The 27,098-nt window shown below is 47.6% G+C and overlaps 1 protein-coding gene across 1 annotated transcript in view; it reads right to left on the reverse strand.

The window, feature by feature from the left end:
• Nucleotides 1–5,796: 5,796 nt before the first annotated feature.
• The window catches only part of PAQR4 (progestin and adipoQ receptor family member 4), a 304,290-nt gene continuing 282,988 nt past the window's right edge, over nt 5,797–27,098 (reverse strand). The window contains exon 3 of the mRNA XM_069651671.1: nt 5,797–10,555. Within this exon, the coding sequence (XP_069507772.1) occupies nt 10,122–10,555 (434 nt within the window). The 3' untranslated portion in view covers nt 5,797–10,121. The remainder of the gene's footprint in view (nt 10,556–27,098) is intronic.

Raw genomic sequence — 27,098 nt, forward strand, 5'->3', positions numbered from 1 at the left:
TGGTCAGGCTCTGGCATGGCTGACCTCTTTCCTTTCCGGTCGACCCTCCCAGGTCCAAATGGGCTCCTTCCTCTCTGACATCTTTTTCTCCACCTGTGGTGTCCCCCAGGGATCCAACCTCTCTCCCTGGCTTTTCAACCAGTATCTGGCACTCCTTGCCCACCGCATCGCCGCTCTCTGCCCCCACTTCCAGTGCTATGCGGACGATACCCAGCTCATTTTCAGGCTACCCTCGGCCTCCTCCTCTCCTTCCCTCATCTCTGACTGTCTGCTATCCAGAAATGGTGTGCCGCCAATGACCTCTGCCTTAACGCCAGTAAGACTGAGATTCTACTCATCGGCGCACCCACTCCCTCCTTCCCTGCAGCTCTCTGGCCGGCCTCCCTTGGCCCCCTTCCGGCCCCTACCTGCAAGGCTAAAAACCTTGGGGTCATCTTCGACTCCACACTCTCCTTCTCTCCTCATATATCTGACGTCTCTAAGAAGTCACACTACCAGCTGCACCTCCTCAGAGGTATTCTTCCCTTCCTCTCCTTCCCCCAGAAGCTCACTGTCTCCCGAGCCCTGGTTCTCTCAAGGCTGGACTACTGCAACAGCCTCTATCTTAATCTGCCTGCCTCCACTCTCCGCCCTCTGCAACTTATCCAGAACAGAACTGCGAGACTTGTCCTTGGCCTCAAGCCCAGGGATCGTATCTCTCCAGGACTGAAATCTCTTCACTGGCTCCCAGTGGCTGCGAGGATTAAGTTCAAAACCCTCTGCATTGTCCACAAGGCCTTCTGGGGCCTGGGGCCTAAATACCTTCAACTCTCTCTTCCTAAATATCTTCCTTCACGAGCCCTTCGCTCATCCGTCTCCAACTCCCTCATGGTCAGCCGCTTCTCTAAGCAACGAGCTGGGGGTAGATCTCTCTCCGCAGCAGGGGCCTCCCTCTGGAACAGCCTTCCTGCCTCCCTGAAACTTGAGGAGAACCATCTCCGGTTCCGGAAGCACCTCAAAACCTTCCTCTTCGCTTCTGCCTTCTCTCTCCCTCTCCCCTGCTAAACCTTCTTAACTCCCCACTGAATTCTGCACTAAACCTGCATCTGGGCCACTCTCAGCGACCTCGGTCCAGGGCCCAGCCACTCTCCACTTGCACTGCCCCCCCTGGGTCCCCCTGCACTGTGGGACTGTCACTGTATCCCTACAGCCCCCTTCCCAGCACTTGCTCTGCACTTACCTCGCACTTGCCACCAGCTGGCCCTTTTTATTTATCATTTATTATTTATTTTATTACGCTACTTACCTTGTACTGCACTTTCCCTCCACCTCCTCCCCCTGCACTTTCTCCTTTTCCCCTTACCTCTGCACTTGCGCGATCTGAATGACACCTGGCCTAGTAGGATCGTTTGTCTGTCTTCCCCTTGTTTCCCTCCCTCCCTGCCTCGTCGCGCCTTGAAACACTTGTGTATAGGCGCGTTACAAATACCATATCATATCATATCATTACATTAGCACAGGAAGTGCACTCTCCTAGTTCCCATACTCTTTTCTATCTCTGTCTCTCTCTCCTTTTCTTAGAACATTCTTTTTCAGGTGTTTAGATGATATATTCTACTGGCTCAAACAATTCTGTTTATAATAGGAAAAGTACTGTCTATGATACTATGTTAAGGATCTACTCGTATTTATGTGCTATGCATTACACTTTGCAGGATTATTAGCAATGTTTATGTTTGGATTAGGAATATATTGAGGATGTACTTTTATATGGGCTGGACACATAATAGGGGGGAGGGAGAGTATAACAACGGAAACAAATGTTACCATTAATGGGTTTTTTAAGCCTTTGAATACTATCAAGAGTATAGACGTATATGTGCCCCCAGTTTTTTCAACACTGTGGCCACGTCTCCCCCATGTCAATAGTAACAATACTGTGAATAGTACAAATGAACATGAAAATAGGGGTTACTTTGACAATGTATATAACAGATTTAGCACGTAGAAGAGGCAACTTAAAAGGTCCAAGTATGACGACTACTGTGGATTTGGTCTAGATACAATAGAACATGTACAAAACCCAGAGCTCTCTAATAATGGTACACAGACATGAGCTCAGTGGGGAAGAGGAGGGTGAATGGTAGTTATGTCTTTTCATTGATAACACATGAGTCAGGGACAACTAAGGTGTTACCATCACAAGAGTTACCAATTCTAGAGGCTCAATGCCTAGTTTCATCTGGCACTGTGTAGGCTGCAAGGCACTTTCCAGGCACGAAGAGTGCAACTAGAAGTAATGGACCCTGACCATCTGCAATGCACTCAAAATCCCAAAAGCATCCAGTGTCTATGGAGACCATGCCTAAAATAGCAAAAAGTGAAATATGTAACAAGCAAGTGGCTCGAAACATCAATGAGTTGTGCAGCAGGAGGACTGTTTGGGTTCGGAGATGAAGTATTGGCCGGAATGAGAAAAGCATGTGCACCATTCTGGAACAAACACATTGCAAAGCGGACGTGGATCGAAGCAATGGAAAAGCCAGTAAAAGCGCAAAAGGAAGACACTTATGAACTATGCTTGTACAACGAAGGGACTGTTTTCGTATGGGCCAACCAAAGGTCTAATAAGACATTGTTCATTCCAGACCTAAAAAATGGCACAGCTGCAGTAATGGACTACTGGGTGTGTGGCCAGCAAGCGCTCTTGCACCTCCTGCCATCATGGAGAGGCTACTGCTCAAGCTACACTCAGCGTTTCTCGTGATCCCTGAAGATCACCTCACGAAAGGTATTGAAGAACTTGGTTTCCCCAAAACCAAGCTCAACAATAGAGGGGCCCACCAGAAGCCCGGCACATCCTCCCATTTTCTGTACATTACCTGAAGAAGAAAAGAACCAAAACCTGCACAGAAGAAGGTCAAATTACCGGTCTCAAGACTCCTCTGCACTGCTTAAAGAAATACCCAATGAATATAGACTGTTCAGCAAACGTGTTTTGCATCTCTCTTTCTGCCTGGGATCCAGACAGCCACAAATGCCAAATGCCTCCAAATCGTGAGGTGGGAGGTCATACAACTAGCAAACGACACAGAACAAGGCCTTAACGCAATAAAGGTTGAGATGCATGCTATAAGATTCATGACGCTCCAGAACAGTTATGTGCTTGATGTGCTCAGAGTGATGGAAGGAGGAGTTTGCCGAAAAATTGGCGATTCTTGCTGCACACTCATGCCTCCAAATGATGCAGAAAACGTCTCCTTGACACAAATAATGGGAGCACTGCACACCCTCGGCTTGCACATGCATACTGAAGCTGGCATAAAAGATGATGACTGGTTTGACAACCTTTTTGTTTGGGCACCATCCTGAATGGGGGAGATTGTGAAACTACTGGTGCCAGTCATCGTGTTCATGCTGGTCCTTTTCTGCACCTGCCAATTGGGACTCTGATGCTGTGCCAAAGCAGTACCTAACAGTGCCATGATGATGGTTTCAATTAGGGTTTGTAATGCACCTTGTGGTAAAAAAAAACACATTGCTGTCCAAACAGATGACCCAACTAAACCACACATGGTGGTGATAAAGCAGCCCTTGCATCCTCCCAGCACTATCACCACACCTGCCCTCAAGCATTATACAGAACACTGGGTGGATGTAGCAGGTGAGGGGGCTCTGTATATGTGACTTGTACTGCTGAGGAGTATGCCCAATCTGGCCAGAGCTTGTGTCATGTATGCAGAGCATGGGTTCCAAAGGAGAGATCACTGCATCAACTGGAGGCTGGAGGAGGAATGTTAGTGCGGGACAAATAACTTATTGGGGAGTTTGTTCATGTAGAATTTACGAAAGGGGGGCAGGGACACAGTCTTCCCACACCACCAAGCGCTTCAGAATAAGGAAAATACCATGGAAGATAAAGAGACCAGAGGTGGAGGGGGTGCACTTAAAGGCTTCTACACAACCATATTATTGCATGCTTATAGATGCAGTGCACATGCAGGAACAAATGCCATCTTAGATATTAGCAGCCATATTGGAATGTATGGTCTAAACGCAACGCAGCAGTCAGCATCCCAGGCGTAGACCGCAAACATGAGGAAAATACCAGGTTGTGTCCTGGGCACTGATGAGAAAGGCCAGAGCCTCAGAGGTCCATAAACCCTTCATTGTTCTAAGAAAGTTGCCAATCTTCGTGGGCTGGGAATAATTTCCCTTGCAAGGCCACGGGAGGAGGGGTGTGCCTCTCTGTATGATCACACGAGAAGGAGGGCACGGGCCTCTGACCCCCACCAGTCACAACTCTTAAGTTATAGTACCCAAATGCCTAAGCCTTAAGACCCCTGAATTCCAAGGTATCAGCCAGCCCCAGACCACTGATCATAAAACTGTAAGCCCCCCGATCGATCAAGAAAGATCTGAAAGCAGGGCTTTTGGGTCATGTGATTTGTGCTGCGAGGTGCATGGAGGGATGGAATTATAGCCAATAACGACGGTGGAAGACCTTGGAGAGGTGCGGCTTGCCTAGGAGAGAGTGAAGTGTGCGAGTTAGTAGGACTTCAGCTTTCGCTCCCGGCCATTGTCCGTCTACACCAGGTGCATTGCTACATAAAAGATATGTTGTTTAGTTTGCAAACATTTGCCAATTACCCAGCTTGTGACCGATGACAAATGCAGCATCACCCACATGAAAGAAGATGGACAGACAGGGTTGGGACCAATGGCCTGGCATCCCCTGTAGAGCAGGTGGCCTATGTATAGGGTCTCACCAACCAGCCGTGTGGGTTTCTACTGCATGTAATGTCACTGATGATGCTATGAACCTTTGAAATGTGCCACTCATGCAGATTTTCCCAGAATGTTCCACAGCATATTTCTTTGCTGGCGCTTTCAATTTTTGTGTGGAAATAAAACTCGTTATCCTTGCAAGTGGTGTATTGGGCCTTTTTCCCTAGTGGGCTGTATTTCTTCTGGTGCGAGCGTCTTAGGGGCTTTCCTACACATATTCTGCTTTGAGTCACAGGGAGTAAGGACCTGCGTTTAGACCCATTGTCACGGGGCATAAAAGCAAGGGGTACAACAACAATTTAAGTGCATAAAAAGCATAGCTGCAGTCCCTACCGCAGAGGAAAGTAGAAATGAAGAGTAGGGTGGAGAGCATGTGCAAGAACGGTTGTGCGGGGGGAAATCTGCAGAGGCGCAGGCACTCCAGTACCTTTACTTTTAATTTCTAATGCTGCGCATCAGGTGCAGGTCGTGTCCCCTTTCCGGGAAGACGTTGCATGAGTATGGAGGAAAGTGGATGGGATGTAGGAGAAAGGTAAAGAAAAAATGATTGAGAGAAAAAAACATTATTATTGTCAGCAAATGAAAGTCTCGAAAGTAATTCATGAAAACTGTTCAAAAAAGGCGCAAGAGGTGAAGAGAAAATGGGCTGAAGATCCACGTGTGTTCATGAATCATCAAAATGGAGCAGAAAAACTGACCTGAGGGGTAACGGACACTGCGCTGCTTTATAGGTGGACTTGCCTCTCTTAAAAGAGACAGTTGTCTGCACTGTGTATTGCAGTACATTGAAGGCAGTTAACGATTTTCTAATACTTTTTTTTCCTTTCCCTTCAGTCTATAAAAGCAGGTAAAACGATCTCAAGTGCCATCCAACGGTTTCAGGTTTGTCTAAAACAAACAAAATTTTCTGAGGCCTTACATGGAGTCCACAAAATCACATGCTGGAAACCGTTCAACAATACTGCCCTATGTGCAGGGGCTTGGGGTAGAAGGCCATCATTTACGGCTGAGCGCAGAAAACACCACAGGTTTGTTAATAAATGCATTTTATTAAATCCAACTACTGAGTTACACGCAACAATTCAAGTTTCTGGCCTAGTTCTCTTAGTAGACTGAACACTGATAACAATGATGTTTATGGTTTTTGCAGTGTTGCATTACATTTGTGACATGTCAGTTTTTTGCAAGATTCACTCGGTTGAAAAATCACCCACACCCATGAGGTTCCAATACCCTGAGATTGCTGAGAGAAACATCCCCACTGGACCTTGATTTTTATGAAAGCTCAGCTGAAAGACCTCTGCTCAGATAGTACGTCATATCTCGCTCCCTCCACTAACTACAGACAGTTTCTACTAAACTCTGTGGTACACTTCTAAGCGTGGAACTAAACAACACAGTAGCCTATGAGGCAGTCATTATGGAAGGGAGACTTCCCGGTCATTGGAAGGACATCGCTACTGAGAAACCAAACTGTGATCGCTACTGTTAATGCTGGTGTGCCTATCAATCCTGACCATTTGACCTAAGGTTGGAGCACCACGCTAAGAGGGCAGTAACGGACTTGGTAAAAGTGCAGGAGAAAACGTTGTTAGTCTAAAGGAAACCGAGAGACACAAGTGCAGCATTGACACACAAACGGTTGGCACTGCCTGAAGCCCTGGGCTATAGAGCGACTGAGGGAGCAGCAGACGCACCCAGTGGCACATTGCAGAATGTAATAACGGAAATTCTGGAGTAAGCAGACACCATTGCAGCAATGACACTCAATGGCCAGGTACAATACACCGTAGGGTGAAATCCGTAAGATTGGTGTGGTAGTGACCCCCAATTGACCTGTCAAGCAATGGCATTAACTCAGAACCTCCAGGGAAATGGCACCCATTTGGTACAGCAGTGACATCCATTAGCATGCTTTAGTATGACAGAATGTCTGTTAAGTAGCAAGCAAACCCCAGCGCAGAGTCTGCAATCTTGGGCTCTCCAGTACCCCTCGCCTGTAGCAGGCATAGTCATGGGCGTTGTAGTACGAAACATCTGCGGAGCCGCAGGTTGCAGATCCCTGATCTTGTGACACTGAAACGTTGGCGCTGCCTGTGCTCAGTCCCGACTGAGCGAGAGGACAGTGAAGAAGTGGCACCGATTGGGCATTCAGGGGGATGGGTTAGCTGCTGTCATAGGTAGGGGAACCAATGTTTGCTTTACACCCGTTTTTTGTCTAAGAAAGGGAAAATGAGAAGGGTCGGGGTGCTAGGAGGGAAACATATTTTAGGTAACACTATCCTTTGACATGAATGTTCAATATAGAAAATGTCCAGTTCTAAAAAGCTCATCTGTTCATGTATAGATTGCACTGCGGGTAAAACAGCCACATACGTTCAGATGGGGGCTATCCCAGTCTTGTGCATACTATACAGTTTTACCACAGTAAGCATATCCACATTCCCTAAGAAATGCTTGTGTAACAAACACTGCATACTTTTTAAGTATTGGGTGGTACCATCAGGTGGGACCGTCAGCAGCTCAGCCTGTTGGAGTTCAAAACTGCAAAAAGATAGAACAAGCTAAATAACAACATTACAACCAAGAACATAAATTATATACAAAGAAGAGCATGGAGATGCTTCAGGTCTGCCCCAAAGACAAAGAAAACACAATCAACATAGTACAGAGATGTTTGAGGGCACAACTCTCAGATGAAGAAACACTTTCTCAAGTAAGAACTCCTCTCCTATTGCAAATATGCCATATTGCGAGCGAGAGAAAATGTGCTCAAGGCAGCTTGGGAAGAACCAAGGGGCTCCATGGAAACAAAATTGAATAACCAGCAGCAGCTCACAAAAACATACTCTAGAAGAAAGGAATATATGGCCTAAAAAGTAGTGACACCAAAAAATTGACAAAAATGAGAGATCTTTGAAGAAACAGGTAGACTGTGTGCCAAAATGAGTTTAGGTCAGTTTCCTTGAGCCAGGTCAACCATGGAATCTGCACAGGGACTCTTGAGCCATACAGGTAGGGTCTTGGAGTGGAGGGCAGCTACCAGCTGGTGCAAGTCACCTACCTAGGCGTGTGATCAATTCAGGGACAATAGCAGCGCAATCGGGACAATCTTGGACACTTCAAGGGATTCTGCAGCAATGAGGCACAAGACACCTCCTTGTCCTCTGGTTGAAGTGAGAAATGTCAGATGTTTAGTGCGCTGTCATAAACACAAGCTTGTAGATCATAACCATTAATATCTCTAGAGCCTGTTTTCCAGTTTTCCAGTTGGTCTTTCCCAGGCACAATACTTTGATATCTATTTATGTCCCGGACTGGGATTGGCAAGGGAAATGGACAATTTTGAATCCTGTAATGAATACAGACCGCCGTGGAGGAGTAGGAAAATCTTGCATAACCTTACCTACAATCAGTTTGGTGTTTTTGAGGCTGAAGTGAATGGGTAAACGTGGTCGCACAACATTCACATTGTAATTAACTTCATGGGATGTGTGCAGGCATTCTTTGCACACCTTGTACAAACAGGGGTAAACGTCTGTAACAGTCTGCTCTGGGCGCATCCTACGGGGCACTGAGAAAGCCAATCCTCTTAAACAGAACTGTCAAGAAAGGGGTACATGTAGCACTAAATTGCTGTACGGTGGCCCCAGTTCCTGTCCACTATCCAGGCACAGAGAGCACAAAAGGGATACACTCCACCACATGGCATGTTTTATCAGAGGAAAAAATGATTGGCATCTAACCATGAATTATCCAGACCTCTAGTTCAACGATTCAAGTACCACAGTGAATGATCCCACTGCACCACAAGAGATACTCACTTTCTGTGGTAAATTATGTGAGACTCAACGCTTGTACACCAGAGTGTGTTTGCAAATCGCCACACTTGAAGACTTGCTATGGGTCCTTCAAGCCATTCCCATTTCATTAGGATTACCTAAAGGAAAAAGAGATTCAACACCTATCACGGGGCGGCAGTCTGAAGAAAAACTACGCCTGGGCTGCCACTAGCTCACAGGAGCCCCAACATCGCCACATTGCTGTACTGTCAGAATATGGAGAGTGGTGCTCTTCACTTCCAGGTCTCAACCTGCACTCCCTTGTCCTAATCTCAGATTGGTCATCTGAACACGTAACCACACAATTTTGCTGGGGTGGGCAAGGGATTCTGTGTTTTGGTCATTCGTAGGCTATTGATAACTATGTCCATGCCACAATTAGATCGGACTAGAGACTGTCAGAAAGGGTGCTGTGGATAGTATAGATTGCACGTGTCTCCTCACAGTGACCGCACATAGGAAACCTTTGGACTAGCAGCACCGGCACAGCCCAAGACCTAGTGAACAAGACCCTTTTAGCATTCTTTTACTGGCACAGCAGCAGGGAGAGGGTACCTGGGCGGCTGTAGGAAGGTGGCAGCAGGAGTATATCCCTCTCCCGCGGGACATGAACCATCCTTCTCATTGTATCTTCCATGGACACGCTCGAGGCACAGTGAGGCCATCTCTCTTTCCTCCTCACGCTGAAAGCAACAGTGCACTAACGCGTTCTGCTGGTATGAAGCATCCATATGGACAGACTGGACAGAGAGGAGACATATAGGCAAGATATTCCCGAGCTACAATGTTGCTTCAACTTTCCGCTCACACAGCAACTAACATGTATGTATAACACACGCAGCCCAGGCCTACTCATCAGACACGCACCACTCTCAGTTGCACAAGTAATGCCTATATGTTAACTATTTTAGATACTAAAAAGGTGTATATTTATCCACCAATCCCAAGGTGCTGGTCTGGGCCGTGCCTCGTGTGGAGAGGGTGTCCCAAATATGCTCTACAAGCACCAATTATTCTCTACTTCCAGTAAACCGGTCAACCCTACCTGGTCTCCTCTACCCAAGGAACACAGGCACGACCCAGGGTCCAAGATAAATGGTGCCACCTGGGAGGGTGAATGTAACACATGACGACAGTGAGGGACTTTTGTGACTTCTCCAATAAAGAACCAGTTTGTGCAACGGTCAGGTTGCAACGACCATCACTCCCCGGAGTCTCCAACGTGCGGCCCTTGCAGTACCTGGTGCCTCACGCCAGTCACAAAAATCCCTGAGGCCTTTGTTTAGTTCTCAGTTTAAACTGCTTGTGGGTTGGAATACCTTTCCAGCCCTTAAGTAAAAAAGTTAGAACTGTATTGCATGGCTAAACTTTGCAGACACCTAAAACGCTGTAAATACAATACTTCTGGTTAATCTCTCTCCCCACTCCACTATGTTCGGAATACTGGATGCTAGGAGGGCAGAAATGAATTGAAGGTGCGTCTTCGCTGGCCGGCTGCTGTCCCGGGCAAGCTCAGTCCCCTGGGCAGACATGCTTGGTGACCCACAGGAGGTCGGCTACCACCCCCCAGTGAAGGTAGACTATGCTCAGCACCACCAGGACGTGCATGATCTGGTGGCTGTTGAACCAGTAGTCAAACTTGCCCGGCTTCCAGCGCTCGGGAACACGGAAAATGTTGATCATGCCCCCCAGCAAGGCCAAAGTGTCCATAACCAGGTAACGGTGCAGTGAAGATGGGTGCCCGGTGCCCAGGCCCAACCAGCGCAGGTAGAAAAAGAGAAAGCGGAAGAAGGCCTGCCAGGCAAAGGAACGCAGACGAGTGACATTGCTGCTGGCAGTGATGGCACAGTAGATGGCGTAGCTGGAGAGACCGGTGTATGTCAGCAGGGCCACACTCCGCGTGGAGGGGTAACACAGCAGGGTTACGTAAATGATGGGCAACGCGCCTGAAACGAAAAGCAGGAGATTAGTGTGCATCTGTACAATGACAACGATTGCATTACTTTGTATGGAAAGCGGCGGCGATTAATACTACAACCATACAACACACTAGTCAACACTGTGTACAGTAGCTTAAATAGGCTCCAATATACTAGTTTTACTTTGACTGCGTTGGTGGGATGGAGCAGCAGCTACCTGCGTCTGGCCGGTGCAGAGGGAAATAGTGGCCCCGACCTCCTGCAACTGCTAGCCCCTCATGCTGGCCTGGGAACTGCTCCTTCAGCAATGCCAACACTGTGGGCAGCCATGGACGGCCGACGAGAGGGCGGGTGTGGGGTGGAGGTACAGGCAGAAGGCTACACTGCCCTGGTTGACTTCTAGGGGAGCAGCCGGGCCCAAGCCAGAGCAAACTGGCAGCTGTCGAAGAGTCAGCGAGTGGGCCCCTGTGCTGCTTCATAAAGAAGCATCAAATCATTTAAAAAAAACATGCCCAGAGTTCTATGTGAATCCAGAAAAACGAGCTAGGCTGCAGCAGGGGGAACATTTCTGTCTGTTGGACACCCCCTTTCCTGATGTCTTGCTGGGGAACTGGTACATCAACAGTGATTGCAAGAACTAGTAGTCTACGTGAGGCACACTGACATTTATTACAAGCATTAGCGCTTAAGTGACGGCCAGGTGTCGCTGCATACACACCTTCCTTTCAGATGCTAAGCAGAGCTTTCTTTCCGTGATACAGAGAAGAGGTCTCATACACCTTGGAATGTAATGCGGGACTGCACATTTAGAGGGGAGGGGCATGCATTACTTCATACTTCTCAGCTGGCTCTCAGTGCGAGGGGCAGTACTGCTTTTCAGATAATGTGCCCACTTTACTTGTTTATCCCTTTTAAAAAAACACACATTATGACTAATACATTATACGTGTTAATTGCCCATTTGTACCACTCCAAAATGCCAATATTTTCAACTCTCTAATGTTGCGTGTGCATTTTTCTGCTTTTTGAGATGCACCCCTGCCTTGCAAGTTCAGAAAGTTAAAAAGTCTTTGCGGGTAGAACAATCTTGCAGGCTTGCGTTTTTCATAAAGTGCTCAAGCCCTGGTGTTTCCAAACAATGGTTCAGGAACTAGCCCGTTTAAAAATGTGCATGGTATACATCAACGTGGGGCAGTGGGTGAAAGTTGGTACTGAAGGATTGTAACCCCCGATTTTTAGGGCACATGCAGATCACTGCAGTAAACGCACTACCCTCTAAGCTACTTTGCAAGGACTGTAACTCCGCTACACGTGGATCTCTGCAGCCACACAATAACCCCATATGCTATCCTAAGAGGGGTGGAACCTCTGACTTTCTTGTCAAACGCACAACATTGTGGCAAGATCATTAACTCCTTAACAAGCTCACCTTCTGCAAACTGAGTAATATCATTTTATTTTTATTTTTTTTTCATTTTAATAATTTTTATTAAGGTATGTAGAATACATTTGTAACGTCATAATATAGAGCACACGCTACCAAATTCCTGCAGTTTCGTAACGCTGGAAATGCTAGGTGTTATGACCTTATTTATGGCCCTTAAGTTATCATCCTCGGGAGAATGAAGGGCTGAGTCAAACCTGCCATTGGAATTAAGCCTGTGAAGTACAGGAGGGCCCCAGGTCAGAGGCCGGCACCGTACTCCACACGTACACACGCCCGCAGAGGACGTGGCATTGCTCATAAGACCTGCTGGTTACGCCCAGATGTTTTGCAGCAGGTGTGTTAGTTAACCTGCTGAGCCATCTTATTGGGACTGGAATCTGATCGGCTGGTGGCACGCATCTCTGCAGCATGTGCTCAAATTACTAAGCGATTACCAGCTTATCGAAGGCCCTCGTCTACATCAAGAGACATGACCCCGCCCCCTTCCATTAGGCCTATGTATTAACACTGGGGTATGAAGGCGAATTGGACCCGTTTATAGTGCCATTAACCAGATAATAGAAGCTATTACATTACCCTTGTATTAGCTCTCCGAGAAAGAAAGGCAAAGATGGTCCATTAGGGCGGCGGCAGCATGTAAGCATGCAGGTGTCACGGTCCCAACAGAACGCGCATTGACCCCCCGCTATAGCACACAGATATCCAGCACAGGCTGCTCCAACGCCGCTCGTGTCGCATGCTCCGCATACACATCACACACTGCTCTTCAAACACGGTCCCCGCAACCACCACCAACTGCTCGGCACAGAACCCTCGCACTATCGGTCCAATGCTCTTGCTGCATAAGCCTGGCGCATACACAAGGTCTCCGGCATAACGTTGTGCAGACAGGCACTGTGCCTGGCCTCTACTTCCCAATCGCTGTACATGGGTCCGAGTACCCGTGTCAGGCGGTGCGGGCTCTGCACGACCTTGTAGCTATGCACATGCTTGCACCCGATTGCTGCAGGCAGCGCTCCTTTCTGTGCGACACAATCACATGCACAAGCCTTCGTGGTGTACACTGAACAGCCATTAATCCAACTCCTCCAGACAGCACATTGTGTTGAAGGTGGGGTTACTAGCAGAATTCCTGACGTGGAGACAACCGTATTGATTTAGTTGCCAAATGGCCCACAATTCTTGTGGAACACTTTCAACCACTTCTGGCTTCATTTTGCAAACTGAGATTTAAGAATTTTGGTATTTTCCATTTACGCATGGACAAAGGCGTGCCATGGACCGCTTGCTCATTGTGAATTGTACACGTAACTTTTTATAATCGGCACACAGCCTGGCCTGCTTAGAATTTGGTCGGGAGCTACCTGCTACAATGAGAAACGTTCGCCCTCTTCAGATAATAACTCACATTTTTTGCCCCCAGAGTATGCAGTGATGCCGGGGTTGATAGCTTTAAGGAAAATGGGAGAAAAATCGGACGGAAAAGTGGTTTCATTGTGATTCCTAGCTTGCTATCCAAGGTTACATCCGGAAACATCTATGCCAATAGGCAGGAGCAGAGAACTTAAGCAGACCAGGCTTCCTTTATTTTACCCGATGAAAGCGCCTGTTTGCTGCTTTTATTCAGACATCAAACTGGCTGTCCCCATTATAAATAAAAAAAAAAGGGAAGAGGAAGTTAGAGGTAGCCACAGACACATAGGGCCTCATTTGGAGTTTGGCAGTGTGGTAATAAACGGTGGTAATGCATGCTAACAGAGTTACCACACCTCCAGACTACAGGTTTGGAGGTAGGGCAGAGGAAACACCTCTAGCAGAATGCTCGAGATAATTCCTCTGCCTTAACATCCCCAAAACAACCAAATCGGCTGTATTACCATCAGTGGTAATACCACTGGTGGTAAAACAGCCAAAATCCCCTTGGAATCCTATGGACTGCAATTCATGGGTACTAACACTGCTTACCACTAGTTGTAATCCAGTGGTAATACTGCCAGACTAAGTGGTGGTAACGGTAATACCGTTTAGTGGTATTACTGCCGAGATACCACCAAACTCATAATGAGGTTGATAGACTCGCTGCTTAAGGCAGTCAGGCTCTTCCAGTGAAGGTGCAGCCTCAATATATTTTTCTGTGTTAAGGAGATTGTTAGGCAGAAGGGTTGTTTGCAAATTTAACGAGGATAAAAAGGATAGAGAAAGTTCAAATTACTAACCATAATGAATACTGTATTCAGAGTCCATAGTCCCCTTTCCTCCAGGGACGAGACAGGACTGGAGCACTCTGCGCAGCAGATTTTGAAACAAGCCAAGTATGCATACGCGGGAATGTCCGCAAGCGGACCCTTCCCTCTCACACGCTCTTCGGCTCCCAATCTGCAGTCCCTTTGACAGCTGGAGTTGCAATACAGGCAGACACTTATCAGTGGGAACTGAAGGTAGGTCATATGGGGGAAGGGGGACTCTGGACTAAGAATACAGTAAATACAGTAGTCACTATGGTAAGTAACTAAGTTACTCTAACGCCCCATCCACTTTCCTTTATACTCGTGGGAGACTAGTAAGCAACATGAACAAAGGGGGATGGCCAAATGAGAAAAAAACAATACTCTAGAGCAGGGGTGCACAAATGATTTTGACAGAGGGCAGAAAGTACCCAACATGATGGCTATAGTGGGCTGAAAAGTAAATGTGGGTGGGGCGGTAGGCGCGGCAGGGTGCGGCATGCCAGGAGGTTTTTAAACCCCCAATTTTGATTAAACACATGGAAAAAGTGTACCTTTTTGAGGTGTAATGATTTTTATTTGTATTTCAAATTTATATTTTGTACTACACATTTTCCATTGTTATCATTTTTTTCTATTTAGGTATTGCATATCGTCTGTTTAAAGTATATACATTTGATTGACCCTTGATTGGACATTCCGTTATTTTGGACTGCTATACTTTGCAGTTTGGGTTGCCCAAGAGGAGTATGGCCTTCGTTGAGTCAGGTTTCCACAAAAAGCAAAGGATGTACATCTCCTAACTGTGCCTGTTTTAGCTTTATTATTGGGTTCACTCTTGGAGTGCAACACTATGCCCCATGGCCCCCACCCTCCAACCAAACACTATGCCCCATGACCACCAACCAAACACTATGCCCCATGGCCCCCACTGCCCAAACAAACACTATGCCCATATGCCCCACCCCTCAAGCAAACACTATGCCCCAACTGAAAAGCATACACCATGCACTCATACAGACCTGAACCCCCCCACCCCAGCACACAAACTCACAAACATAAACCATGCACCCATACAGACACAAACCCCCCACCACAGCACACAAACTCACAACATACACCAATACACTATGCACCCATACAGACCCAAACCCCCATCCCCAACTCAGCCTACAAACTCACAAGCATACACCATGCACCCATACAGACATTAACCCCCCCACCACCTAACTCGGCACACAAACCCACAAGCATACACCAATACACTGCACCCACATACAGACCCGAACCCCCACCCCAGCACACAAACTCACAAGCATACACTATGCACCCATACAAACCCGAACCTCCCACCCCCAACTCACACGCATACACCATGCACCCATACAGACCCCATTCCCCTACTCACTATACAAACTCACTAGCATACACCATGCACCCATACAGACCCGAGCCCCCAACCTGCAAATCAGCATACAAACTCACAAGCATACACCAATACACCATGCACCCATACAGAACCGACACCCCCCCCACCCCTGCATGAATTGGTGTGTAGAGATTTCTTTTCTTTTTTGCATTCAATTGGTGCTATTTCATTAATGGCTTTAGTGAGAATATCCTTGTAGATGTCTGCTAGGGTGGATCGTTGGAGAAAGGGCGTGCCAGTTCAGTGATATTAAGGTGAGGGCGCAAGTTATCATCGTTGAGCTTCCTGGAGCTTCTCACTTGGGTTGCAATAGCAGGGGGGAGAGTTTTGTGGCTTTTGGAGATGGGTAGAGTGAATTCAATACAGTTATGATCAGTCCATGGCAGTATTAGAGGTGATAGTGGTGAGGCAGTTATGGTCAGCGATCCAATCTAGAATGCAGCCTTTGGAGTGTGTGGGCTTTTTGAGTAAATCCTAAGTCAGTGAGTTCCTTAGTGAGGTTATCAGCAGGTTTATCTTTCGTGTCATTGAAACCTAAGTTAAAGTCCCCTAGTAGGAGGGTCTTGGTGGAGCTCTTGATATTGTTACTGAGGATGTGGATGAGGTGTTCTTGAAAAACTAGTGTGAGGCCTGGGGGGCGTTATAGCACATGAATGTTGATGGTACTGTGGGGGGACAGTGTGCTTTTAGCGGATAGGAAGTCCGAGTCACTAGTCGATGGGTGACTCAAGTCAAAGAGGGAGGCTCTCTTTATAGATGAGGGCTACTCCGCCTCCCACTCATGCTGGTCTATCTTGTCTGAGGATGGTAAAGCCAGGTGGAAGTGCAAGTTCGACAGCGGGACCGGAAGCTTCATGTAACCAGGTTTCTGTGATGGCAAGTAGGTCGATGTTCTTGTCTGTTAGGAAGTCGTGAATTTCAAGTGCATGAGCTGGGAGGGAGAGCACATTGAAGAGGGCACATCTGATGTGCGGTGTGTGTGTGTGTGTTTATGGTGGTAGTGAAGGTTGTGGTGGAGTCTGGGTCTGGTGTGGCATGTGCACTAGCAGTGTGGGGCCTGATGTGGTTGGTTTGTGACTGTTTGCATGTGCTGGAGTATTCGAAGAGGTGGGTGAATATGTGGGTGGAGCGTGAGCCTAGTCTATCATTTCTAAGTGCTGTGATGGTGGGTTGGGAGCTGTATTCTGTAGGAAGGGTGCGAGCTCTGAGTCGGTTCAGTCTACACATTTATTTATTTTATTTATTTATTTAACATTTCTAAAGCGCTCACACAGCCCGCAGGCATCGGGGCGCTCTTACAGGGATTGTTTGTTTTTTCTTAGTTGCGTAATTGTGCTTTTTTTGTCTTAGTTGCGTATTTATAACGCGCTTAAACACCCAGAGGTTTTTAAGCGCGGACCCGGGGATCGAACCTGTTGTTGCTTCGTGTCATCTTGCTTCCAAGACGCGCACGCTGCCGCTGAGCTATCCTCCAGGGACACATTGTGGTGAGGCATGGTGGTGCAGATGAAATGGCTGCATGTGAGTGGTGTGCTTGTTGTGATGTGTCCAGGGTGTACATGGTAGTAGGTTGTAGGGGAGCCGAGGCGGGGCTAAGCAGTGTTAATTACATAGAGGGGAGTGCAGTGTAGGGGGAGAGGATAGAGAGTGTGGTGAGGAGGGTGAGCAGAGTGGTGGGAGAGTTAGAGGTGTAGAGTTTGCTGGTGGCTATGGGCAACATTGTGTGCATGACAGAGACAGTGGGTGGTAGTAGTGACCGTGTGTAGTGATAAGTATCAACAGTGGATAGATATTGCTGCCTGGTGGACGCCTTAAGAGCTGCTTAAAGGACAGTGTCTCCACTGAAAGCCCATGTTTCTCGTAGACTGGTTAAAAAGAGCTACCAAAAGCAATTGAAGGGAGGGATGTAGGATCTGTTCTTGCCCTCTTTGCAGATTCAGTGGTTGCCGGAGAATTGGAGGGGCCCACCTTGCAATCTTGGTTAAGTCAGAGAACCAAATCCTCATGGGCCAGTACGGGGCTACCGATAGCATCCTGCAATAAATAGCACCCTAGCTTGTGGATTCCCCTAGTCAAAGTGTGGGATACCGTAAGAGCACAGAACGACGGACCAGCCCACTGAAGGAGAAAGGCATCACTCTCCCTGTGATACATAAAGAGGGCATTGAACATTTTGCACAGTTCTGAAAAGGCCAACAATGGACAGAGACGAAGATCTGGAAGATTTCAGACACAGACTCCCTGTTCCATTGACATTCTTGTAAAACTTCGGACACCCTGCAGAGTGAGTCTTCTTGTGGGACCATGGACAAGTCTTCCGACATCACTGACCACTTTTGATTCCCTCAACATTCACTTCTTGCTATCACACACAGCTAGATATCGGCTCATGACTGTTACTACAGCAGCCCTCCACCCTGACTCTGCTACCTTCTCAAACTCTCCCGACCTGTTTGATGGGTGGCAGTGTGGGGTTCCTAATCAATAGCACCGCCGCTCTAAACCCGTCTCACAACAACTTTTCCTCTATTGAATATGCAACTATTCAACTCCTCCCCTCCTACTCCTCTCAATGTTCTGGCTGGCTACTGAGCCCTAGTCCTCAATTCCTTCTTCCCAGACTCCTTGAGTCACTTCTTATTGGCATCCCCAATGTCATGCTGGGAGACTTTAACCTCACCAAGCCCTCAGAGGCCACCAGACTAAAGTATAGAACCGGAGGAGGGGGACATTACCAGTCGGGTAATGCTGTTACGCTCACCTGGTATCCACAGTGACGCCACCCAGCCGGGTTAACTAGCTTGTATGCTTCTCAGCTTTGCTCTGATGTGGACTGCAGGGAAGGTTCTGCCTTGTGGTAGAATTAGGCGTGCTCTTCGTCCTGCCTTCTTTGCAAGGGCGCGTTGTCTTTCATGGGCGAGTGCAGTCCAGTTACTTCACTGACGCCAGCCCGTTTGATATTGTTCAGGTAGGTCTTATTGCTGTTCTTTAGTTTTGTTGCTATCCTGCATGCTTTTCTTTGTTTAAAATGTCTCTTTTTTCTCCCTTAGGTATGCACAGCTTCAGCGCAGCGAACTGGCTTGGTTGAGCCCCGCTGGTAAATGATGGCGCATTAAGAGCGCTATGATGCGGTAAGTAAGCACTATGCGCAGCGCTGCAAAGTCTTGCCTTTGTTGACCTGTGTTTTCCTTCCTTGTAGGTCGCAGTGTTCTTCAGCGCGAGTGGAATGTCCGGAGTGGTGCCAGCCGAGAGGCGACCAGCCAGGTAAGCCTTTTGAGCAGTTCGTAATTTGTAAATGTCTCTACTGCTTTCTTTAATGTTGCCTCTAGCTTCCTCTATCAGGTTGTTCTGTCCGGGAGGCGTGCAGATTCGAGGAAGCTGTTCTCAGTAGCTGGGAGGGTTTAAAGATGAAGACTGCAGGTAAGATGCTGCTGCTAATGATGTTCCTTTTGTCTCCTTGCAGGTTCTGCTTCTCCGAGGTTCGAGGGAATAGCTGGACACGGTGAGCTTCACGTTGCAAGCTGCAAAGTAACGCGAAGCGTGTTGTCTTGCTCGGGTGTGGTTTAAATAGCCCCAATAAAATAGTCCAGGTAAAGTAGTCCCCAGGCTACCACACCCAAAACACTAGACCGAATAGCTTGGTTCTTAGAAACCAAGCTATGTGGATGCCTCCATGTTGGCGGACAATACAATAAAGTAGTTCCCAAGCACATTGTTTTTCATGGTGTATGAGCCTGGCACCATAGGCGCCAGGACTGGCCCCATGAGGGCTTTTGAAGAGGATGGCAGGCTCTAGAGGCCAGAGTCCTGACTCCAACTGGCCAATGGGTTTGCCAGAGGGGGTTTTGGGCGAGGGTCGTGACAGCACTCCCCCCTAAGGCCCCTCCCATGGTGTTCCTTCTGTCTGGCCCAGGTTTGGTTGGGAAGTTCCGATGGAATTTCCTGATTAGACATGGTGCGTGGATATTCTCACTGGGCTCCCAGGATCTATCTTGTGGTCCAAATCCTTTCCAATCGACGAGGTAATATAGCTTGGTCCTAGAGTATTTAGAGTCCAAGATATCTTTGACTTCGTATTATGGTTCTCCGTCAACAAGTATGGGCTTAGGTGGTGTCCCAATCCGTGTGCCAGGTTGCATTGGTTTCAGGAGGGTCACATGGAATACCGGGTGGATGTGTAGATTAGGTGGTAAATCCAGTTTCACGGCTGCTGGGTTGATAATTGCCTTAATGGTCTAGGGTCCTAAGAATCTGGGATGAAAGGTCCGGGTTCCCTTGATGGGTACGAATTTAGCAGCTAACCAAACTGTCTCCTACTTGATAATCAGGGGCCTTTTTCCGGTGTTGGTCGTGAATCTCTTGTTTTTCTTTGGCATGAATAAAGGTGTTCCTTTGCCCTTTTGAAAGCCTGAGTAATGGTTGTGTGTAGAGTCTTTACCGCTGGCATCTCTAAGATGGCTGGAAGGTCTAGTTCAGAGGTACGTGGATGTCTGCCATAAAGGGTATAGAAGGGCATTTGTCCCGTGCTTGAATGCAAAGAATTGTTATATGCATATTCGGCTATCCAAAGTAGGTCTTTCCAATTCCTTTGTTCGTGGTGCAGCATGCACCGTAAATATTGCTTAGCTTGAGTGTCTGATTGGTTCTCTCGGTTTGGCCGACCGTTTGGGGATGGTGACCGGTAGATAGCCGAACGACTATCTGCGCCATTGCACAACATTTTTTTTTCAGAAGTTTGAAACAAACCTTCTGCCTCTATCAGAGACCAGAACCGAAGGGAAGCCATGTAGCTTAACCACGCCCTCCAGGAACACTTTTGCTAAAGTGGCTGCGTCTGGGAGGCCTTTAAGAGGAATAAAATAGGCCAATCTTCGAGAATAAGTCCACAACTACAAGGATGGTGTTGAACCCTTGGTTTAGAGGTAGATCAGTGATGAAGTCAAGGGAAAGAGTGTGCCATGGAACTGGAGGAATGTCCAATGGTTGTAGGAGACCAGATGGTTTTTGTTTCTGTGATTTATTTAGTACGCAGACACCGCAGGACTGAATATACTGAATGATGTCCTTACGCCAGGTAGGCCACCAAAAGTTCTCTTTCACCTTAGCTAGGGTTTTGGCGATCCCAGGATGCCCTTCGATCAGTGAATCGTGATAGTTTGAAATAATATGCTGTTGTAATTCCTTCTTGGGTACATATATGCGATCCCTAAAAAAGGGTAGATGGTCCTTGATGGTATATTGTTCTCCTTGAGTTTGCCATGCGAGGTAGGCATCAGGATTCATTGTCCGTTGGATTTCTTTTCGTAGTTCTGCTTTTGTTAAGGCTGTCGTGATACCCAAGAGTTTGTCTTCAGGTATAATAGGTACTGGGTCTGTAGTTGTATATACTATTTCATCTATGCCCATGCGGGATAAGACATCCGCCTTTCCGTTTCTGACTCCTGGTCGAAATGTGATTACATAATCATATTCGGCGAAGAAAAGGGCCCACCGTAATTGGCGCGAGGACTGGGCCTTGGCTGTTTTGAGATATTGCAGGTTTCGGTGGTCTGTGATGACTAACGGTGCTTCTGGCCCCCAGAAGGTAGTGCCTCCAGGCTTTAAAGGCGGATTTGATAGCAGCCAGGAGTTCCTTCTCCTTGATGGCATAATTAATCTCTGGAGGTGAGAACCTTTTCGACCAGAAGGCCACAGGATGTAGCTGGCCGGTTTCCGGGTCTCTCTGTGAAAGGACAGCCCCCATTGCGAGACTGGACGCATCAGTTTTAACGACATAAGGGAGGTCTGGACGAGGATGTCGCAGGATTGGAGTGAAGGTAAACCTTCATTTAAGTTCCTGAAAGGCTTCTTCTGCTTCTTCGGTCCAAGCAAACTTTTTATTGTTTTTTCGTAATAGTACTGTGATTGGGTGCACAACCTGAGAGAAGTCTGGGATGAAGCGGCGGTAGAAGTTCGCAAAGCCCCGCATTCTTTGTACCCCTTTCAGAGACGTAGGTGAATGCCATTACAGAATGGCATCTACCTTGTGCACGTCCATTCCGATGCCTCCTGGAGTAAGGATAAAACCAAGAAATTCTACTTCAGTGACGTGAAAAAAGCATTTTTCAAGCTTTGCAAACAAGCGATGTTGACTGAGGTTGGTGAGGACTGAACGAACGTGCCTGACATGATATTGTTCCGAGGCCGAGTATACTAAGATATCGTCTATGTATACTAAGGCGCATACATCAATTAACTCCCTTAAGATGTCATTCATGAAATACTGGAATGCCGCACGAGCGTTGCATAACCCGAAGGGCATGACTTGATATTCAAACAAGCCGTACTTAGTACGGAAGGCGGTTTTCCATTCATCTCCTTTTCTGACTCGGACCAGGTGGTACGCTCCTCGAAGGTCCAATTTGGTATAAATCTGGGCATCTTTAACTTGGTCTAGCATCTCAGGGATAAGTGGCAAGGGGTAGCGGTTCTTCATGGTGATCTGGTTCAATGCGCGGTAGTCAATACAGGTTCTCAAGTCTCCTTCCTTTTTCGGTATGAAGAACAAAGAACTGGCTGCGGGGGACTTCGAAGGACAGATAAATCCGTTTGCAAGGTACTGGTCTAAATAGGATTTCAAATGAAGGTTTTCTGGTTCTGTGAGAGCGTAGATCCTGCCGCAAGGGATTTGTGCACCAGGAACAAGGTCGATCTGACAGTCATAGGGCCTGTGCAGCGGCAATGTATTGGCTTGGTCCTTTCGGAAAACATCCTGGAAATCATGGTATTCACTCGGCAAGGTATTAGTTGCTCCCAGGGTTGATACGGTCGCTCCGGGAGTCATGGGGATACAGACGTCGGGTTTCTCCTCTTGGTAATAGCAGGCAGGGGAGCAGTCACCGGGGAAGGTTAATTTTCGTGCCTGCCAGTCTATCAAAGGGTTGTGAGCAACCAACCATGGCATCCCTAGTATTAGCCTGAACTGAGGTGCCCTGATGAGATCGAATGAAATAGACTCCGGATGTCCATCCTGGCACAGCAAGGTTACCCTGGCTGTGCACTGGGTTACTGGTCCGTAAGGGATTTCTGTCCCATCCACGGTGGTTACCTTGTCCATAGTTGTCTTAGAACACAAAGGAAGCCCCATCTCTGCTGCCAGTTCTTGATCAATATAATTTCCAACTGCTCCGCTATCGATGTATGCTTCAACGGCATGCATTCTTGACGACTGTTGGTGCTTAATTAAGATCACTGGTATTGCAAAGTGCGAGGTCAGCAACTCTTTCTTCTCACTCGACAAACTGACCTCTAAGTTTGTCCAGCTCGGTAGTTTTCCGATTCCTTAGCTTCATCCTTCTCTGTGGCCCAGACTGTTCTTCTTGGTGGTTTTACTGGATAGTCCTTCAGGAAATGCCCTGGTTTCCCCCAATACAAACAAAGCTGTTGTCTTCTTTTGTCCTGCTCTTGTTTTGTTAATGGAGGCCGTTTCCCTCCAATCTGCATGGGTTCTACAGCATTTTCAGGTACACGGGATGTGTTTTCCCTTGGTTGAACATACACCGCCCGAGGGTCCGTCTTAGACCGGTCTGCCTTTCGGTCCTGCAACCGGTGGTCTAGCTGCACGACCGGATTTATGAATTCTGCACAGTCTCTGGGTGGATCAACCACCTGGGCTAAGACGTCCTTTAATTCACCTCGTAAGCCTCGATGGAATAACGTGGTTCTTTTGTTTCCTGGCCACCTAGCTTCGGCAACCAGTCTGTTGAAGGTAGCAATGTACGTTAACAAGTCCTGATTCCCCTGTCGGAGGGACAAGAGTTCATTGTCTACTGCTTGTTCCTGGGTATGGCGAGCAAAAAGTTATTTCATTTCTCTCTGGAACCCCCCCAGATTCATGTAATAGAGGATCGTCATGGGTTACCAACAGCACCGACCAATCTGCTGCACTACCATTCAGGTATGATAAGACAAAAGCTACCCAAGCTTGGTCGTTTGGAAATGCTCCAGGCCTATAAAGAAAATGAAGGCGGCACTGATTGATGAATGCCGAATACTTCCGTGGGTCGCCTGAGAACCTTTCTGGTGGTGCCAGGGGCACTGTTCCAGGTAACGTGATCTGTACCATAGTGGGTGGTATGGTGGGGTTTTGCATCATTGGATTGCTTCCAGGTAGAGGCGTCTGTCCTGCCTGTGATTGCAAGTATTGCCTGCTAATCTCTTCAGTGCGTTCTTTGGTCACTATTAGGTCTCACCGGAGGGCATTAGTCTCTTGTCGGGCTGAATGAACCTCAGCACGAAGCTCTCCTAGTAATTGGGCCAATTGGTCCATTTCTGATGTCTCCATGGCGCCCAGGTGGATTTGTTATGGTAGGCTTCGTGTTCTGTTACGCTCACCTGGTATCCACAGGGACGCCACCCAGCCGGGTTACTCGCTGGTTTCTTCTCAGCTTTGCCCTGATGTGGTCTATGGGGAAGGTTCTGCCTTGTGGTAGAATTAGGCGTGCTCTCCGTCCGGCCTTCTTTGCAGGGGCGCGTTGTCTTTCATGGGCGAGTGCGGTCCAGTTACTTTACTGACGCCGGCCCGCTTGATATTGTTCAGGTAGGTCTTATTGCTGTTCTTTCGTTTTGTTGCTATCCTGCATGCCTTTCTTTGTTTAAAATGTCTTTTTTCTCCCTAAGGTATGCAGAGCTTCAGCGCGGCGAACTGGCTTGGTTGAGCCCCGCTGGTAAATGATGGCGCATTAAGAGCCCTATGATGCGGTAAGTAAGCGCTATGTGCAGCGCTGCAAAGTCTTGCCTTTGCTAGCCTGTGTTTTCCTTCCTTTTAGGTCGCGGTGTTCTTCAGCGCGAGTGGAATGTTCGGAGTGGGGCCAGCCGAGAGGCGACCAGCCAGGTAAGCCTTTTGAGCAATTCGTAATTTACAAATGTCTCTACTGCTTTCTTTAATGTTGCCTCTATCTTCCTCTTTCAGGTCGTTCTGTCCGGGAGGCGTGCAGATTCGAGGAAGCTGTTCTCAGTAGCTGCGAGTGTTTAAAGATGATGACTGCAGGGAAAATGCTGCTACTAATGATGTTCCTTTTGTCTCCTTGCAGGTTCTGCTTCTCCGAGGTTCGAGGGAATAGCTGGACACGGTGAGCTTCACGTTGCAAGCTGCAAAGTAACGCGAAGCGTGTTGTCTTGCTCGGGTGTGGTTTAAATAGCCCCAACAAAATAGTCCAGGTAAAGTAGTCCCTAGGCTACCACACCCAAAACACTAGACCGCATAGCTTGGTTCTCAGGAACCAAACTATGTGGATGCCTCCATGTTGGCTTACAATACAATAAAGTAGTTCCCAAGCACATGGTTTTTAATGGTGTATGAGCCTGGCGCCATAGGCGCCAGGACTGGCCCCATGAGGGCTTTTGAAGAGGCCCGAGTCCTGACTCCACCTGGCCAATGGGTTTGCCAGAGGGGATTTTGGGCGAGGGTCGTGACAAATGCCTCCAGAGCGACAGTTACAAGCCAGAGCGAAGCGAGGGCTTTAACATAGCCTCAGAGGCATTACCCATCCGGTAATGTCCCCCCCACCAGGTTCTTGGGCCATTAGTATCCCTGTATTTTCCCAGAATACTGGATGGCATTAGAACCAAAAAGGAGTTTCTTAGCTTGCTTTTGGCTGCAGAGAACCTGAGCATCAAATGGAAATGGCCGCCAGCTGTCTCGCATTGGAATAGAATGAGACTAGACTTGTCCTTTTGTTTCATGCACAGGCAGCCATGATGAGTGTACATTTTATGACACAAACTACGTCTGCATACATTTTCTATTACCCACCAATACAGCGATCAGTGGGTAATATAAAAGGTATGCAGATGTAGCACGAAATCCGATCTGTCACATACTTTTATTGTTGTGATGTTAGGGACACAAAATGGATACCGGCAAGCTTCAGCAGAACGATAGAAGAGTTCTCACGGCTTAGACCTCTGCGAGAAGGGCTCTGTCATGCTGGTAATGACCTGAAGATGACCAATGACAACGTTTGTTACATGCTCATTGTCCCTCGCAGGGTACTCATAACTCATCTCCCTCCTATCTAATCACTGACTCTACTCACTCCACAACCAGCCTAACCCACTCTGGTGAGAAATCTATTGACCTTGGCTTTCTCTCCAATGCCCTCTCCTTCTCTGACCTCTCCACTGACCTCTCTCCCTCTGATCACTCCATTGTCCACTTAAACTTCTTGGTCCATCCACCTTCTACTCTTGATCTTTCCCTCATCAATTTCTACAAGGAAATGCAGGTAGGATTCCCCCTTACCATGATAATGCAAGGACCTCTCACTTGTCTCTTTCCCCTATTCATGCCTCTTTCATTGACTGTGCGTTCTCCAACTTTAACTGTGCATTTATGACTCCATTTGGCCAACACGATACTGCTTGGACATTCACACCTTCCTGTCCTCAGCCTTGCACCACCTCTGCCATTAAGACCCTCAAAACGAACATCCACCGTAACCTACCCCTCTGGTGCAAATTACAGACACATGGCCCACAAAATAATCCCTGGCCGCTCTAACCTCTGCACTGGACTCTGCAGATCCTCCTACTACACTAACCTAATTTCCTCACTTCTCAATCACCCTGCAAACTCATTTACCCTCCAATCTTTGCTCACACTTGCCAAGCCAATATCTATCAACTGCTCCCTTTTAGTTAATGACTTCGCTCACTACTTTTCCTCTAAAATCTCTAACGTTCGTGACACCCTCCCACCTCTCCCTCTCCCAACCTCCTCCTGTCCACTACCTCTCCACTACCTCTTTACTCACTTCACTGCTACCTCCAGTGCCAAACCATTGTGCGCTATCAACCCCGTTTCTTCCCATATGGTCGAAAACCTAATTCAATCACTTTATCTCACTGAGCTCTTTAACCACTCTTCCCTCACTGGACTCTTCCTTGCCTCCTTATCTGCAAATGTCGTACCCCTATTGAAGATATCCTCGGCTGGCCCAAACGTCCAAGCAAACCATCACCCAGTGTCTCTCTTTACCCATTATTCAAAAGTCCTTGAGCGGGTAGTCTTCGACTAAATACCTTGCGAATAATGGCCTTGGAGATGCACTTCGATCTGGTAAACACCACCCAGACTGCACTCATGCATTTTTTCAACCTACTCTCCAATACTTGCCACTCCAAACTCTCTTTTATACTCAACCTTTCTGCCGCTTTCGACAGGGTCGACCAGTCCTCTCTCGTCTACACTCTCCAGGACCTTGGGTTTACAAAAACCTGCTCTTGCCTGGATTGCCTCCTACCTGGAAGGTTGATCCTTTAAAATCGCTTGTAAATGGAAAACCTCTGACCCCACCCCTCTCCCTGTCGTCCAAGGATCAGTCCTTGGAACTCTGCTCTTCACCCACAATTACTCTTCACTAGGAAAACATATCTCCGCCTTTGGCTTACACCATCAACTTTTAACTGATGACACTCAAATACAAGTCT

The sequence above is a fragment of the Ambystoma mexicanum genome, chromosome 3p, assembly GCF_040938575.1.
Source record: "Ambystoma mexicanum isolate Mex_15411 chromosome 3p, UKY_AmexF1_1, whole genome shotgun sequence".
NCBI classification, from domain to species: domain Eukaryota; kingdom Metazoa; phylum Chordata; class Amphibia; order Caudata; family Ambystomatidae; genus Ambystoma; species Ambystoma mexicanum.